Genomic DNA, 14,593 nt, shown 5'->3' on the forward strand with positions numbered 1-14,593 from the left:
TCAACAATCTGGGATTTTCAAAAAAAAAAATATATAAAAAAAATATAAATCTCCACAGGGAAACAACAAGAGATCAGAATCATGGTTCTAAGCTTAAAAGCAGATCAAAAGGTGATATTTATAGTTGTGTTAATTAGATTTCATTTTTTGGTGTAATTTTTGCTATAGGCAGGTGTGAGGTTGTGTCATGAGTATGAGTCACAAACACTTTATTATTAGCTACTCCTCTGGCCCAGTGCAGTACTACATCACTCTTAGGCATGCTATATGATCACAATTGGCTTCTGTTGCTATAATACAATTTTGGGACGTATAGCAGTAAAACATTTGCTTGGAGACTATCGTGTTATCTTTCAATAGCATCTTCTACAGGGACGATACCTTCCAGTCAGAAGTCTAGAGACATGACGAATCCATGACACAAGAAATGGAAGTTCTCCATGAACTCTCCATGTTGTCATAAGTTGGATTGGGATTTGGTGTATGTGAAGGAAAATAGCATGTGTTTAAAATTATTTTAATTCTTAAGATATCAGTCAGAATTAATTTCTGGAAAAGACCACTCCCATGAGCATATGATTTTTATTATGCATCACACTGAGTTGAAAACTATATTCTTATGTGTGTGCTATAAAGATAAATACTGTATATGCAGCAAAGCCATTTTAGATACCATTAAACAAAGTCTCTGAGATTTCCTGACACTAGGTTAGATCCGACCTAAATCTGTTCTTGGAAATTCGCCCGTCCATCCTGGTTCAGTATCATCGATAAATTCAGGATTCAACAACGATTACGTAATGGAGTGCTCCAGAAACAAATTGCAGCAGGATAATGATAAAAATTGTTCAGGCTGCAGGGTCTTTCTAAGGACAGAAGAACAATGTTTGTCAACAGCACCAGAAAAGTCAACAAACTAGTAAGCCATCTCTTTTACTTTTAGACTGGACTGTTTGGGTTTGAGATCATAACCAAATGTCTCCTCACACTTCAACACCTCGTCCTCAGAGACACACAGACTTTCCCTCCAAAAAGCTCTTTCTATTATTGATCACTGGATTGAACTAAAGTGACATCCAAAAGAAATCAGTTCCATTGTTTAATACCTGATAACCAAACAGAGCCTAACAATAACACCATGTTATTTTTGGAACTCTTCTTTTTTTTTTTAGAACAGGCTGCTCATCAACAATCTGATAAGACAAATTCATTTAATTCAACGGCATGCATATTTATGCAGCATGCTGAGTCCAGTTGTGCACAAGAGAGAAAAACTGGGCCAAACAAAGCAAATCGAAGAACAGCATGCATGAGTTCATAGCTAAAAGCTGAGGTACTGGATTCTACACAAAGCCATATAAAGCCATCTACATCTTATATAAAGCCATGAATAAGACTGCTACAATTTTGGTGACACTGTTGCAGGTGGATAAATTGTTATAACTCACAAGCACACTAGGAACATTTAAAAAGATAAAAATGTATTATTATCTTTTTTATCTATGCATTTATTGCCTCTCACCTGTGGACCTGAGTAAAGCAACAAATCATAAACTGATTTCATCTACAGTTCTTTCAAGCTACAATCGTGTGCAACAGAAAATAGCTTAGTGTACTGTACCTCTGTATGCACAGGTGAGGTTGGGGAGTAGGACCTCGCTGAGGATGAGGAGGAGCAGGAAGCCTGACATGCTGTTCCCGTCATTCGGTGGGTCACTAAAGCTGTCCACTCTCGTCCACTCTTATTCCTTTCCAGTAAACTTCTGCCCAGCTCTGAGGCTTGTCTTACACCCTCTTTCAATTTAATACAACTCAGTGTTCACACTTGTGCCTGAGAGGGAGAATATACATGTAAGTGAAAAGGCTGTGCATGTTATGGCAGAATTTTGAGAAGTTTTGCTTGTGACCAGACCATCTCTTGTGGACGAAATTGGGGGAGGTTACCTCTGATGTCACATGTTGTCAAAGTGTGACATGACTCTCTCTCTCTCTCTCTCTCTCTCTCTCTCTCTCTCTCTCTCTCTCTCTCTCTCTCTCTCTCTCTCTCTCTCTCTCTCTCTCTCTCTCTCTCTTCTCCCTCAAACACACACACACCCACATCCTCTCTCTCTCTATCACTTCATTCTGTTTTCTCCCCATAGACAGCTATTATTTCTTCCCCACCCCATTTGGAACCACTCTTCAAACCAAAGAGCATTATATTTTAAACATACAATAAGTGTTCTATAGCTTTTTCAGATAATAAAAATAAACAATAGTGTTACTGACTGCCTCTCGCTCTAACATACAGTAATTTATTCTTCATGTAAAGGTACAATGCTGATTTGGCTCTGACCCAGATGTACAACAATACAATCGCAATACAATTGTAACAGCAGCGGGAATAATATGGGAATGAGATGTCTATCCATATCCAGTAATGCATTCACAAACTCATTCACAACACAATTAATGATTTTAGTCACTAATTCACCAACTGTCATATGTTCAGCTGTGGAGCAATGCTACCTGCTGTGCCACTATGTCACCAAGTCACCATGAAGCTTCAAATATAAGTAGAAGCCTTCCTAAGTGCAAAGGAAATCACTTTCCAGGTAGAATGGGAAGACTTGACAAGTGTGCAACATAATTAATTGGTTAACTCATAAATATGAGCTCACTGATTAACTCGCAAAGTAGCTAAATAAACATTAGGTAACATGTAAGTACAGAAGATCATTCATCAACCCGAAGCTGACCCAAAGTCACTGACTGACTCACTATCTAATTAACTCATTGCATCCTACAGATTAGCATCATTGGGCATCATATCATTCAATTAATTTTCTTAGCTTATAACTGAGCTTATTACTTTAACACACTTAATATTAGTCATTGATTAGTGCACGTTTTAGAGAATTAGCTAGTAAAGTACATTAGATAAACGCTTACCAAGTGAAACAGGTAAATAACCTTTTGGTTGTTCAGTGATGAAACCACTTTAGTTACCTTTTTCTTTATTCATTTATTTCTGAGCTCAGTGGTTCTCTTTGGTTAACAATCCCAGCAGTGGAATTATCCATGGAGTTTTTTTGTTTTTTTTACCTCATCTGTCCAAGGTCTGTTCAGAAGAAACTGTGTGATTATGCTGTTGAGTTCATGAAATCCAAGACACACCGACACACACTGTTTATATTTAATGTGCAATTATTCCGGTATTTCTTTGGATTGGACTGGATAAAAATGTTGGAAAATGGATAAACGTGCAATAAAGATTTTTATAGAGAACAACTAGTAGCTAGGAATATGAAATGTTTATTAGCTCAAATTAATTTGTTTTACAGATCAGTATTATTTAATCCTAACACCTACATATGCAGGCTTGTGATTGACTCAGTTCTGTGCACGGTTGTCCTAAGGCATTTCTTTCAAATAATAAATGTTATAACATGCTAATGATTGATGCACACAGAAGCAAAAGAAGCAAAAGAAGTCCAAATGAAACGAAGAAGCAAAAGAAGCAATACTCTAACAATTTTTCACCACTATTCACATGCATGTTATCACTTTTGGATCAATCCCACCTTTGCTCATTATCGAAATCACAAAAATATGTGGAAATGCGAGATTATATTTAGATTCCCATTTCAGTGAATTTTTTTATTTTTTTTTTGTATTTAACGAGAGCTGCTTTTTCTTTTTAGAAACACTTCAATCTCCTACTTTCTGTCTCTCTGATGCATTTTATAAACTTTTTTTTGCATTTGGAGCCAGAACTTATGACAATTTTTCCTTTAAGAGGAACAGTTAAGATAGTAGTTTGTTATGCAACCATAAATGTAAAGGTTCAGGCATCCAGCAACAGATGTTTCAGAAATCACAGAGATTCCCACAAGCGGTGTTAAATTAAGATGATCTTAACAGGTAGCGCTAGAGTTCAGTGTGATGGTCCTTCTACTAGTTAACAGTGACTACTGGTGCTTATGGGAACCTCATCCAGGAATAAATGGAACTATAAAGTATAAGAAACACAAATAAGGAGTCCGGTCAGAAACGCGGGTGTCTTCAAGGATAAAAGAAAAGAAAAAAATAACAAAAACTACAAATACAAGGCAAACAGTAGGGAAGTCGGCAACTGTGGGGGAAAAAAAACAGAAACCAGGAGACATGACAATGTACCAAAACCACAGAAACACAAGGACTCAGCAATCGACATACAGAGGACAACTCTGTATGTCGAACGGTATAAATAGGGAGGACAATCATAGAGACACAAGGAACATGTGTGCAGAGGCGGGAACGGATTAAGGAAGGGGCGGAGCTAACACAGCTGAACACAAACAAAAACAAAAGCACATGGTACAAGAAAACAAAGCATCAGGAATAGTCAGAGCTGTCCTGTGTCCCTAGATTGACAAGCAATTAAATTTGTATCTATTGTTTGTAAAGAAATGTATAGTTGTTCATTATAGAAGGTTAACACAGTTAACTTGCAGCTCATTTGTGAAACATTGTGAAATGCTTCTAGTTATTTCAGACCACAACAGTTAATAGTTCATTCTGTTTCTCATATTACACCGTCTTCTGCCAAACAGCTGATTTATTGGCTTATTTGTAATCGGTGTATTTAATCATACTTTGATGATCTCACTTTAACCAGTGAATTAGTGTGATTTTGTACCTCAGTAATGAAAATCTAACCTTAACTACAAATGAGTTTTGTGAATTCGTGCATGAATATCGAACACCTTAATTACATGTGTGTTTGTTCATTTATTAATTAGCCTTAAGGGAAAACTAAATCAAACCTGATGTATGAGAAAAACCATGAAATATATGTGCATCATTTCAAATTGTTCATCCTTGTGTGTAAAGGAACAGAGCCCAGATCTGAGCAACACAGAGCATGTACTAGTACTACGGTGTGATAGATAGATAGATTCCAGCAGTATCCACAAACTTAGGCAATAAGGCATGCTTTAAATGCTCAACTTTATTGTAATAAAAAGTCATAAATTTAAATTGAAAAATTCCTGTGCAAATCAGTGTTAAGGTGTACAGTGTATAGTGCTTTTCAGAACAGTGTGGAATGTTTTAAATCCCCAAGTGGAATTAAAGAGCCGCATGACACGGGAAATTAAAAGAGAAATAAATGGAGGATAATGCAAAAAGAGTTTAAATGAATTTATTGGTTATTAGTGCATCTTTCTACAGGATCACTGTATCTTTCTACCATCCAGAGATGCAAATTATATAAACAATATAAATTCATAATAAGTCCCCCCCCCACACACACACACACACGCACACACACACCACCTCACACTGTGCACCTCCATTTCACTTTCATTTCATTTCCACATTGTTCTTTGGTTATTTTTGTTGCCACGAGCCTTTTGCTTTGATTTATGTCCTGTTTCTGCCCTCATCTTGTCATTGCCTGCCTCCCTTGTGTCTTCTGATTTATGTCTTAGGTTTTGTTCCTGATTTGTAGTATCCCAGTATATAAACCAATATCTTTTTACCTTGTTTTTGATCCTGTTGTTTGCCATGTTTTGCTTGTTTCGCATTTTTATCCTTTTCTGTTTGTTTGTTTGTTGACCCGTTTTGGCATTTGCCCTCTTGGATCTACTTTATTTTTGGACTGCATTAATAAAAATCCTCTATCTTTATCCTCAGCCTGTCTATGCCCCTGTGATCCACATAACACTTGTTGAGAATGTTTGATTTTTTTTTTTACCCCAACACATTAACAGATTTACTAACAAACATGTTCTATGTACCTCAGGTTTCATTATTCACACATGAATACGTAAGACTTACGGCATAGCTAAGGTTATCTTTTCATTACTTCATGATTAATCCATACCATAACTCATCATTAGTTTATATATTAATTCAGATGATAGCATGATTATTCATAATGTAAAGTGTTAGCTAAAAATCTGTGTTATGTGTTGCTTCTGCAGCTCCAGTTGCTCCCCTGGCATTTAATATTTTTTGTAAATGAGAAAATTATCGTTTTATCTGCCGACTCGTTGATGCTTGTTGAATCCTCATTCATCATTAACCAAAATATTTATAACCAAAATATTTTAATAAAAGCCGACAGAGAGACTGACTGAAGTAAGGACGTCTTTACAATGAATTCCAAACGAAATAAATTTTAATCTGCTGTGTCCTGATTTTTCTTATAATTTAACTAATCAAAGCGTTGTTCAGTATAAAGCAAAAAAATTTCCATTGTTCTTTTTCTCCTTTCTTTACAGATACTATTCTATCATCTGCTAAAGCATTTCATCTTGCTCCCAATTATTTAATAACTTCCACTCATCAGGCAGGGTGTGTGTGTGTTTGTGTGTGTGTTTGAGAGAGAGAGAGAGAGAGAGAGAGAGAGAGAGAGAGAGAGAGAGAGAGAGAGAGAGAGAGAGAGAGAGAGAGAGAGAGAGAGTCGACGTGGCAGATGGACCAATGAAAAGTTCGACAAAAACAAAGGCGCTCATTAGAGCAGTCACTATTCATTTACCAGAAACAGACCTTACCTATACATACAAGATCCAGGGATGTCGAGACACCTGATGACCAGCTGCACTTACTTATGCTTTAATAATACTGCCCCTGGGAGTTTTATGTCTCTCCCTCTCTCCTTCTCTGAGTGATGAACTATCACGTTGTGTTTAAGTGATTTGAATTCCAGCACAATTTGCACAGTGTCTCCACTTCAGTAAAAGCCCTGGTCACGTTAAAATATATGAGGAATCCAGAGTTCTGGACTCACTTACAGTATACTGTATTAGAGAAGCTGCAGGGTAGCGGAATATTTTGCATGTGGTGTTCAGGAGGTAGGTTTCGTGCATTACCTCATGCTAAAGCAATACTTATGCCAGATGCCAGATTTCGGTGTTTATTAAAAAATGTCTGCTAGATGGATTAAATGATCTCTATCCATCAACTTCACCATTTTATTTCAGAAACGAATGCTTCAATTTAGAAAAATAATCTGCCAATAGAACAAGAAAGTATGTATAAAATATGCCTAGAAATAATCTTAGGTTTCTTTTTTTATTATTTATTTATTTATTTATTTATTTATTTATTTATTTATTTATTGGTAGGGAATACTAGAGCATTTTGAATATATTCAAGACATTCTAACGCTTTTTATCGGTACACTGCTAGCAAGAAAATGAACTTATTGGACAGTATAAACAATTATTTTATCTACTAAAATTTGTCAGTACACTGATGAACTTATACCAAATTTTAGTGGCTGAAAATAACATCTTTGGATTTTAGATACTTATGAGGCATCTCAGACAGCTGAAATAGGTTTGATATCACTGTTTACTTTAAAACTACATTTGAATCACTTTTCCAGTAATATATGACTCCTAGTAGGCCAGATAAAAACAGAAATTATTTTGTAAGACTACAAATCCATAAAGCCTTGAGTGTCTACATTCATATTAGCCTTTAACCAGCATTGCCACAGAAGTTCAATGCTGAACATGGACACAACAATACAAGCACAAATTCCATTTCTTGACATCTGTTAAAAACAAGATAACTTGCTAACCTAATATTTTTCAGTGTAGCCATACAGAGATTATATTTAAATGATATGTGTGATATCGGCTCGAGCAGAGAGCGGTATTTAATCCAGCCCTGCTGTCTGACAGGCTATGTAAAGCGCAATATGTCACACTTACAATTACAATTACTATTTGTATTATAAATAGTCAGATAAAAAAAAAACTAAACGCTATCTAAGGGCAATTTTAAAAACACAGTCACACACAAAAAACATTCTACATAGAAGAAATAAGTGGAGACAGCGTCTACCTTAAAGCACGTATCCCTTCTTCTGAGCCTCTAGCACTGCTACACCATATCTCAAGGAGGGTACAAGGAGGGCATGAATCCAGACACTTCTCTGTGGAATGAATGCGTCTGGCTTTCCAAACAGCTAAGTTACTGATCTCCAAATGAAGACTAAAGACCTACATCTTCACCAAGTCGATTTATCACTTTGTTGATCATTCCCAGCACGAGGATGTGTTTTTGATAGAAGTACAAAGCTCTTCCATAAGTCGCTATGCGTAAAGGCATCTGCTAAATGGTTAAGAACCACATATCACAATTAACACACGGAAAAACCGACATGTGATGCAGAAATAAAAAGCCTAATCGTTGCACAAGTGTATATGGTTAACGAATTTGTTTGCTCTCCCTAATGTTTACAACATAAACACATAGCAGATGCTACAGTAAATTGACAATTGTAATTTTAAAAGACTTTACTCATAAAATAACCAGACACCAAGAACAAAGTCATTGCACATCATATCCTACAGCATGTCTGGTCATAAACAAAAGCGTCACATGAACGATTATGAGAGGGGATTAAGAAAAACAGTGTCTTGATACGGCTGAAATCCTTCACCATGTGAATCTAATAGAAATCTCTGCCTGGTATAGAAGCTCCTCAACACACTTCTGTATTATTGGCAATGAATCCATGTTTGTTTGCGATACTGTACCAACATTGCCATGCTGTTTGCAGCTCTGATACATTTCCAGGCATGATGATATTCATCGTTTGTGACTGTGTGGGAAACGTGATTGTTTTCTCCCTTCTTTTGTCAGTGGGCCATCCTTCAGCCCTCACTGTTTATTTGTCACATTGGTCTCTAAGGCAGATGTTGGAGAGCTTGGCAATGCAGTGCAGCTCCAAGCACAGCATCAAAAAGAGTACAGACGGACTGCATGAGCTCCTCTGCAGCACAGAACAACTGATCACTGGACGCTGGCCAGAGTATAACGGCCTCTCCTGCTTCGTCAAAGAAAACCGCCTGATTACAAATGTGCAAACTGATGTTTTCGTATCTTTTCTGAATACAGCAGTCGATCGGAAGGTAAAAGAGACATTGTAAGGTAAAGTTCTGCAGTACTGGAGGAATGAACAAAAATGGTTTCTTGCAAAAGATATTCCCGTAGTTGGTGTTTGTGACTTCTGGTTACTACGAAGGCCACTGCATATGATGTATATCACTTTCATCCTCATCACACCATACACCTGTGGATGGGGAAGAGTCAGCTTGGAATAGAGCAATCCCATGATCAGTTGGAAGAACATTGTGGTGAACCTTGAAGAAAAACCTATCCTGCTGATTTTTTGTGTTTCTCCAGCTCTAATACATGTTCCAACTAATCAGCTAATTAACAGGCCTTCCTGAGTTAAAGTGGGTGTGTTGGAAGCAGGGCACATGCTAAATTGTCCAAGACAGAGGATACTCCATGACCAGGGTTGGCATCTGTGATCTAAGGGGACAAGTGGACGAAAACATAGACATTCAGATATCTACAGCATAACATGTGTGTGAGTTGGAACTGAAAGTTCTCTCTGCAGCTGTGGTTGGCTCTAATGAACACACACTGGACTGAATGCACATGTTCAGGCTACAGGATATACACATACACATGTGCAAATTGTGAAGCTTGTGTAATTCAGGCTCCATCAATCCTACTTTGTGAAAGGGAGTCCAGTACAACATTTTCAGTGAAAATAAAACACCTGAATTGGCTCAACACCCTTAAACTGACCCATCACTTTATAGATGCAGTGCTCTAGAACTGAACCTGATCAGCTACAAAATATGTGAACTCGGCTATGAATGGTTTTTCGTTAAAAATGATCATTTAGCATAAATGAGTCTCTATGACCATCCAAGAAGAATAGAAAATGAAGAATTGATGCAGCTGTCTGCATTTTTGTGCCAAGAGGGATGGGATGCTGCCAATGGCTGCAGTAAATCATTAACAATGCCAAAAATGTAAAAGAAAAGGCTTTGGCTGAGAAAGAAAGTTTGTTAGAGTAACATCACACAAACTGACCCTGGAGTCAATTGCAAGCAGATTTATCACTTATTCATAGAGTAACTCCAGGAAACCCCTCACTCTGATTAGAAATAATCAGACTCCTGTGCTATTCTCTTGTGTTATGGTTACTTCTCATGGGGTCTTTGACTTCACTGGCCATCTGAAGCTGGCTTTTTGTACAGTACATGTCTTCCTAGAGATTGAGTTCTGTGCAATCTCACAAAGTTTGTATTACAGCTCAGGAACAGATGGCTGATATCTGCTACAGACAGTGCAGAATGAAAGCAAAAGTAAAAAATCAAGAATAATTACGATCTACATTAGACATACTTTGTATATCAAAAACAGGTCATAAACATAAATGTGATTTCAATCTGATACTAAAGCATCTCAGTGAACATTGAAAAATTGTGTTGCAGTTTCCTGGTTTCGATTTGAACAAACATACTGACCCCTAGAGGTTTGAGTAGAACATTGGGTAAGAGTTTGTTATGTTGTTTGGTTTGGCCTCTGCCTGTGTCCTTGCATGTTCTCAAAGGTACTAAGGGAAATAGTTATCAAAGAGAAACAGACTCTTTCTTCCTGAAACAGATCTGCGTTCACGTAACCACTGGTATTTCAAACACTGAGGTATTGTCTTTTACCTCACACAGTGATGGCCGGAGAAGCACACTCCTTCATGGCAAATGTATTCCCTAACGGCAGCAGCCTATTTCAGCAGGATAATGTGCTCTGACACACTGCAACAATTGTTCAAGATCGCTTTAAGAAACATGAGAAAAAGTTCAAGGTGTTGATTCGGACTCCAATTTCCTCAGATCCCAATCCAGTTGAGCAACTTTATACGGATTAACATTTGTTTGATGAAGGTTTCCCGGCGGAACCGCCAGCTTGACCTTTTCCCAAATTGCACCATGGTGCCACCTCTTCACCAGGTTAGTGTTGCACACGCACACAGCCATTCACATAAAGTAATGGAAAACATGATTCATCAGACCAGGCTACCTTCCTCCACTGCTGGTCCAGATCTGATGTTCATGTGCCCGTTGTAGTTGTTTCCTGGTGTAAAGGGATCCGCAGCTATGCAGAGCCATACAAAGCAAGCTGCAATGAGCTGTGTCTTCTGGCACCTTTCTATTATATCCAACATTAACCTTTCAAGTGCTACAGTAACCTTTACCTTGCTGCAGTAGCTCTGCTGTGGGCACTCATGACCCTGTCGCTGGTTCATAGTTGTCATTCCCTGGTATTAACCATTGTATCACTGGAACAGACCATAAGATGCTGTTTTGGAGATGCTCTGAAACAGTCATCTAGCCATCAAAGTTTGGCCAAGATTATTCCAGGTTAAACATTCCAGGTTCCTTAATCTGACTTTAAAATGATCATAGTCACTGTGAGACTGTGAGTATATTTTTATGTTTTCTTGTTCACTGTTCTCTTGTTCTTTTTTCTTACATTGTTAAAGACAATGTAAGAAAAACATCTGAGTGAAGTGCACAGGATGGGTTGTACCGCTTCAGGAAATCAGGAAGTTGCTTCAAATAACATAAGCAGGATTTTTCCAGTAAACTGAATAGGCCCTGGGTCACGTGTTTCTTTTTGTTGTAAGGAAACAGACTGATGGATTCTGAACTGGCTTAAGTTGAGCAGCCTGCCAGCATCACATTATTACAGTCTGCTGAAAGCATGGATCCAGGCCACTGGCAGAATGACATCTGCTACACAATTGCATAACTGAGGTAGCTCTATGTCTAGCTCACTATTGGAACTGACTCATTGTGGGGATCAGATTTAGAACTGTCTAAGATTAATAAATAATATTGTTACATCTGGCCCTAAGCTGTAGGAGTCTGAACGTTATTTTTATTTTCTGGCCCAGATCATTTAAAGAACTAGTTAAACAGGGCTGTCAAGTGTCATGCATTGAGAGTGACAGTCACGCATTTCGGCCTTTTGTCACGTTCTTCCACCACACATCGTATTTCTCACGCAGAAAAACGTACTATTTATCTAATATAAACGTACTATATATTTAATAAACCGCAGCGCCCAAAATGTATCTGTCCACACCATTCTCTCTATGGAACCGGGCAGGAATCAAGCACGTCTCCCCTGGAGTTCTTAGTCGAGCCTGACACTTATCAACCAATCAAAAAAAGAGGCTACACAATAGCCAATCAGAAAATAGCTGATGTATATGTTGAAATAGCTATTGTATATGGGTAAGATTTAACGCAACAACCAATGAAAAAAAAAGCAAATCCTGGAATTGTTCATCATCATCCTCGTTCACCCACAGAAAAAAACCCTGGAGCTGCGAGCATCACTTTGAACACAGAGTAAGTCATGATCTCCTGTTTTAATGTTACGACAAATTCACAACTTGTTTGACACAAACAATGACATTTTGACTGCTGTTAGAGAAGTTTCCCAGATAATCAGCATCAGTTTTCATGAGTGTCTGTAACTTAGCCAACAGTTTTACAGCCTGTTCACTGACAATACCTGCTCAGAACAAGTAGTCTAGGAGAGTGGCTCTCAAACTGTGGGCCCCTGAGATGGTGCAAGAAAACATCTGAGTAATAGAGGCCCCTGGTTCCTTTTTTCAAAGGTGACTGGATTGAACCAATTTGGGAGGCTATCAAAGATCGCAGCCTTGGTTTTAGTGCTTCCACATTCTAATGCTGATGCCCAGAGGGTATTTTCAATGGTCGATTTGAACAAAACCTCAACACGAAACAGCTGGACATTGTCCTCTATCATGACCCTAAAAATGGCTGTGCTTGAGCCGAACTGTTTTAAATGGGAGCCAACATCACAAATGATAAAGGAGTCAAAAACGGCAACAAACACTTACAATAAATTGTAATTGGGGGATCAGGTGGAGATGTCACTCTTGCCTGTCTTCAAAACTTGAGAGCCCTGAGTAAATATGAGCATACTGTGTGAACCAATAAACATTAGTGATAATGATATATTTATACAAACCAAAAAAAAAAAAAAAAAACAAGTTAGAACACAGCTAATGTATGTCCTGAATCTGGAGACTGGTATTGTTCAGTGTTGTTAACAGCCGATTGACCCTGATGTGATGCATGTCTGCATCAGTTATTCTCCCATGCTTGCTGGTAGGATAGTTTTCAGTGTCTGGCAGAATTAGCACGTATCTTTTTTAGGTGTTTTCCGAATCACAAATGATAATATTCAGGTTTAACTACAGTCGTCATCTAACATGCGTCGATTACACTTCAATGTGATGCGAAGTATAAAATCCACATTAAACAATGTAGTCAGTGTCTATCGTTTACGCCCGCTGGACATCTCATAAAGATTATTAGTTCACATCTTTACTATGATATACACAAAGGACAATTTTGGCACGTGATTTTCAGTTACAATACACACACATAAAAAGTACATCAAAAACATTGTAGCAGCATTAAATACAGCATTTCAGGATGGTCGCTTACAAATTATAATTAGGATTACACCAAATTAGACAAATCTTTAACTGTTTAAACTGTTTAACTGCTTTTGATTTCACATGTCAGTATTTCTGTTTAATCTAAATGAAATTCCTATTGCTATATGCTTTATGTCTTTACAACAGTCTTCCACTTTGCCTGCTGAACCTGAACAAACTGATAAGTATATCAGTTTGAGATCAATGTAAAAGTCAAACCTAAATTCTGCCTGAAACCTGCATGTCCTGATGTGTGCATTTATAGTGAAAATATAAGAGAACCTAAAACAGACCCTTGTGTTACAACATATTGCACTTTTTTTTAAAAAGCCAAACAAAGCAAACCAATTATTTTTAGTTTTTTTCTGGTCCTTATCAGATTCTTTAGTGACTTTACAAGGGATTTTTCAAACATCCCAGCTTCCTCTACATATAATATGTATATAGAATATGATATTAATAACACTAGCTAAAATAACACCTGCTATTTATATTAATACTCACTCACTCCTTCTCACTACCAGTTTTTGTACTGACAAAGTAAACATGTTGTGTGTTTAAATGACAGTTTTGTGCTATGATCTTTTTCAGGATTAAAGAACCCACTTTAGGAAACTTTTTTCTAATGGAATGCCTTAACACATACAGTACATTCAATGGAGGCTACACACGGTGCTGTGAAACCTGCTTTTTAATCTTTCTGCTTTGGGGTTCAATGACACATTCTGTATTGACATCTACTTCTACTGATATATACAGGTTGATACACATTGCCAAATAAATGTAAATAAGCTGTAAGATGAGTTACAACAGAGCAAATCCGAGCGTCTCTTTATGCTTTGGTCTTCCAATGAACAAAAATAATTTAATCTGGGTACAGGTATGTGAATGTATAATTTTCAATAATCTGTGATTTCCAAAAATGTTATTTTCTAGCTAAAAATAAAATTAGCATTAACACTAATACATTTGTATGTCAGTAAAGAAAGCAACGCCTTACATAATGGACCACTCTCAGACAAAAATAAAAATAAATGCTGGCTGCCAAGGATTACTGTAAAAACAAGAGTCTAAGTCTTCGGATGAAATGCCGCAGATTCTCCATGATGCTTAGAAAACATATAAACCAATGTTCTAATAAAATTATATGAAGAGACTACTGATGCATTTTTAGAGGCAAATGGTTAAACACTGACTTGGATTAGTGATCTTTATATTAAATTATTTTTTGTGTTAAAGATTTTATTATTTTTAAAGGCATCTTTGCTT

The 14,593-nt window shown here is 37.3% G+C and overlaps 1 protein-coding gene across 2 annotated transcripts in view; it reads right to left on the minus strand.

Moving 5' to 3' along the window:
• The window catches only part of LOC113640990 (target of Nesh-SH3), a 30,414-nt gene extending 28,495 nt beyond the window's left edge, over positions 1-1,919 (minus strand). Inside the window, exon 1 of one of the 2 annotated variants that reach the window (XM_047814632.1) lies at positions 1,622-1,919. In XM_047814632.1, the coding sequence (XP_047670588.1) occupies positions 1,622-1,691 (70 nt within the window). In that variant the 5' untranslated portion in view covers positions 1,692-1,919. The remainder of the gene's footprint in view (positions 1-1,621) is intronic. The other variant, XM_027143552.2, reaches the window with a different exon arrangement.
• Positions 1,920-14,593: the final 12,674 nt, after the last annotated feature.

Source organism: Tachysurus fulvidraco, chromosome 6 (genome assembly GCF_022655615.1).
Source record: "Tachysurus fulvidraco isolate hzauxx_2018 chromosome 6, HZAU_PFXX_2.0, whole genome shotgun sequence".
Classification (NCBI taxonomy): domain Eukaryota; kingdom Metazoa; phylum Chordata; class Actinopteri; order Siluriformes; family Bagridae; genus Tachysurus; species Tachysurus fulvidraco.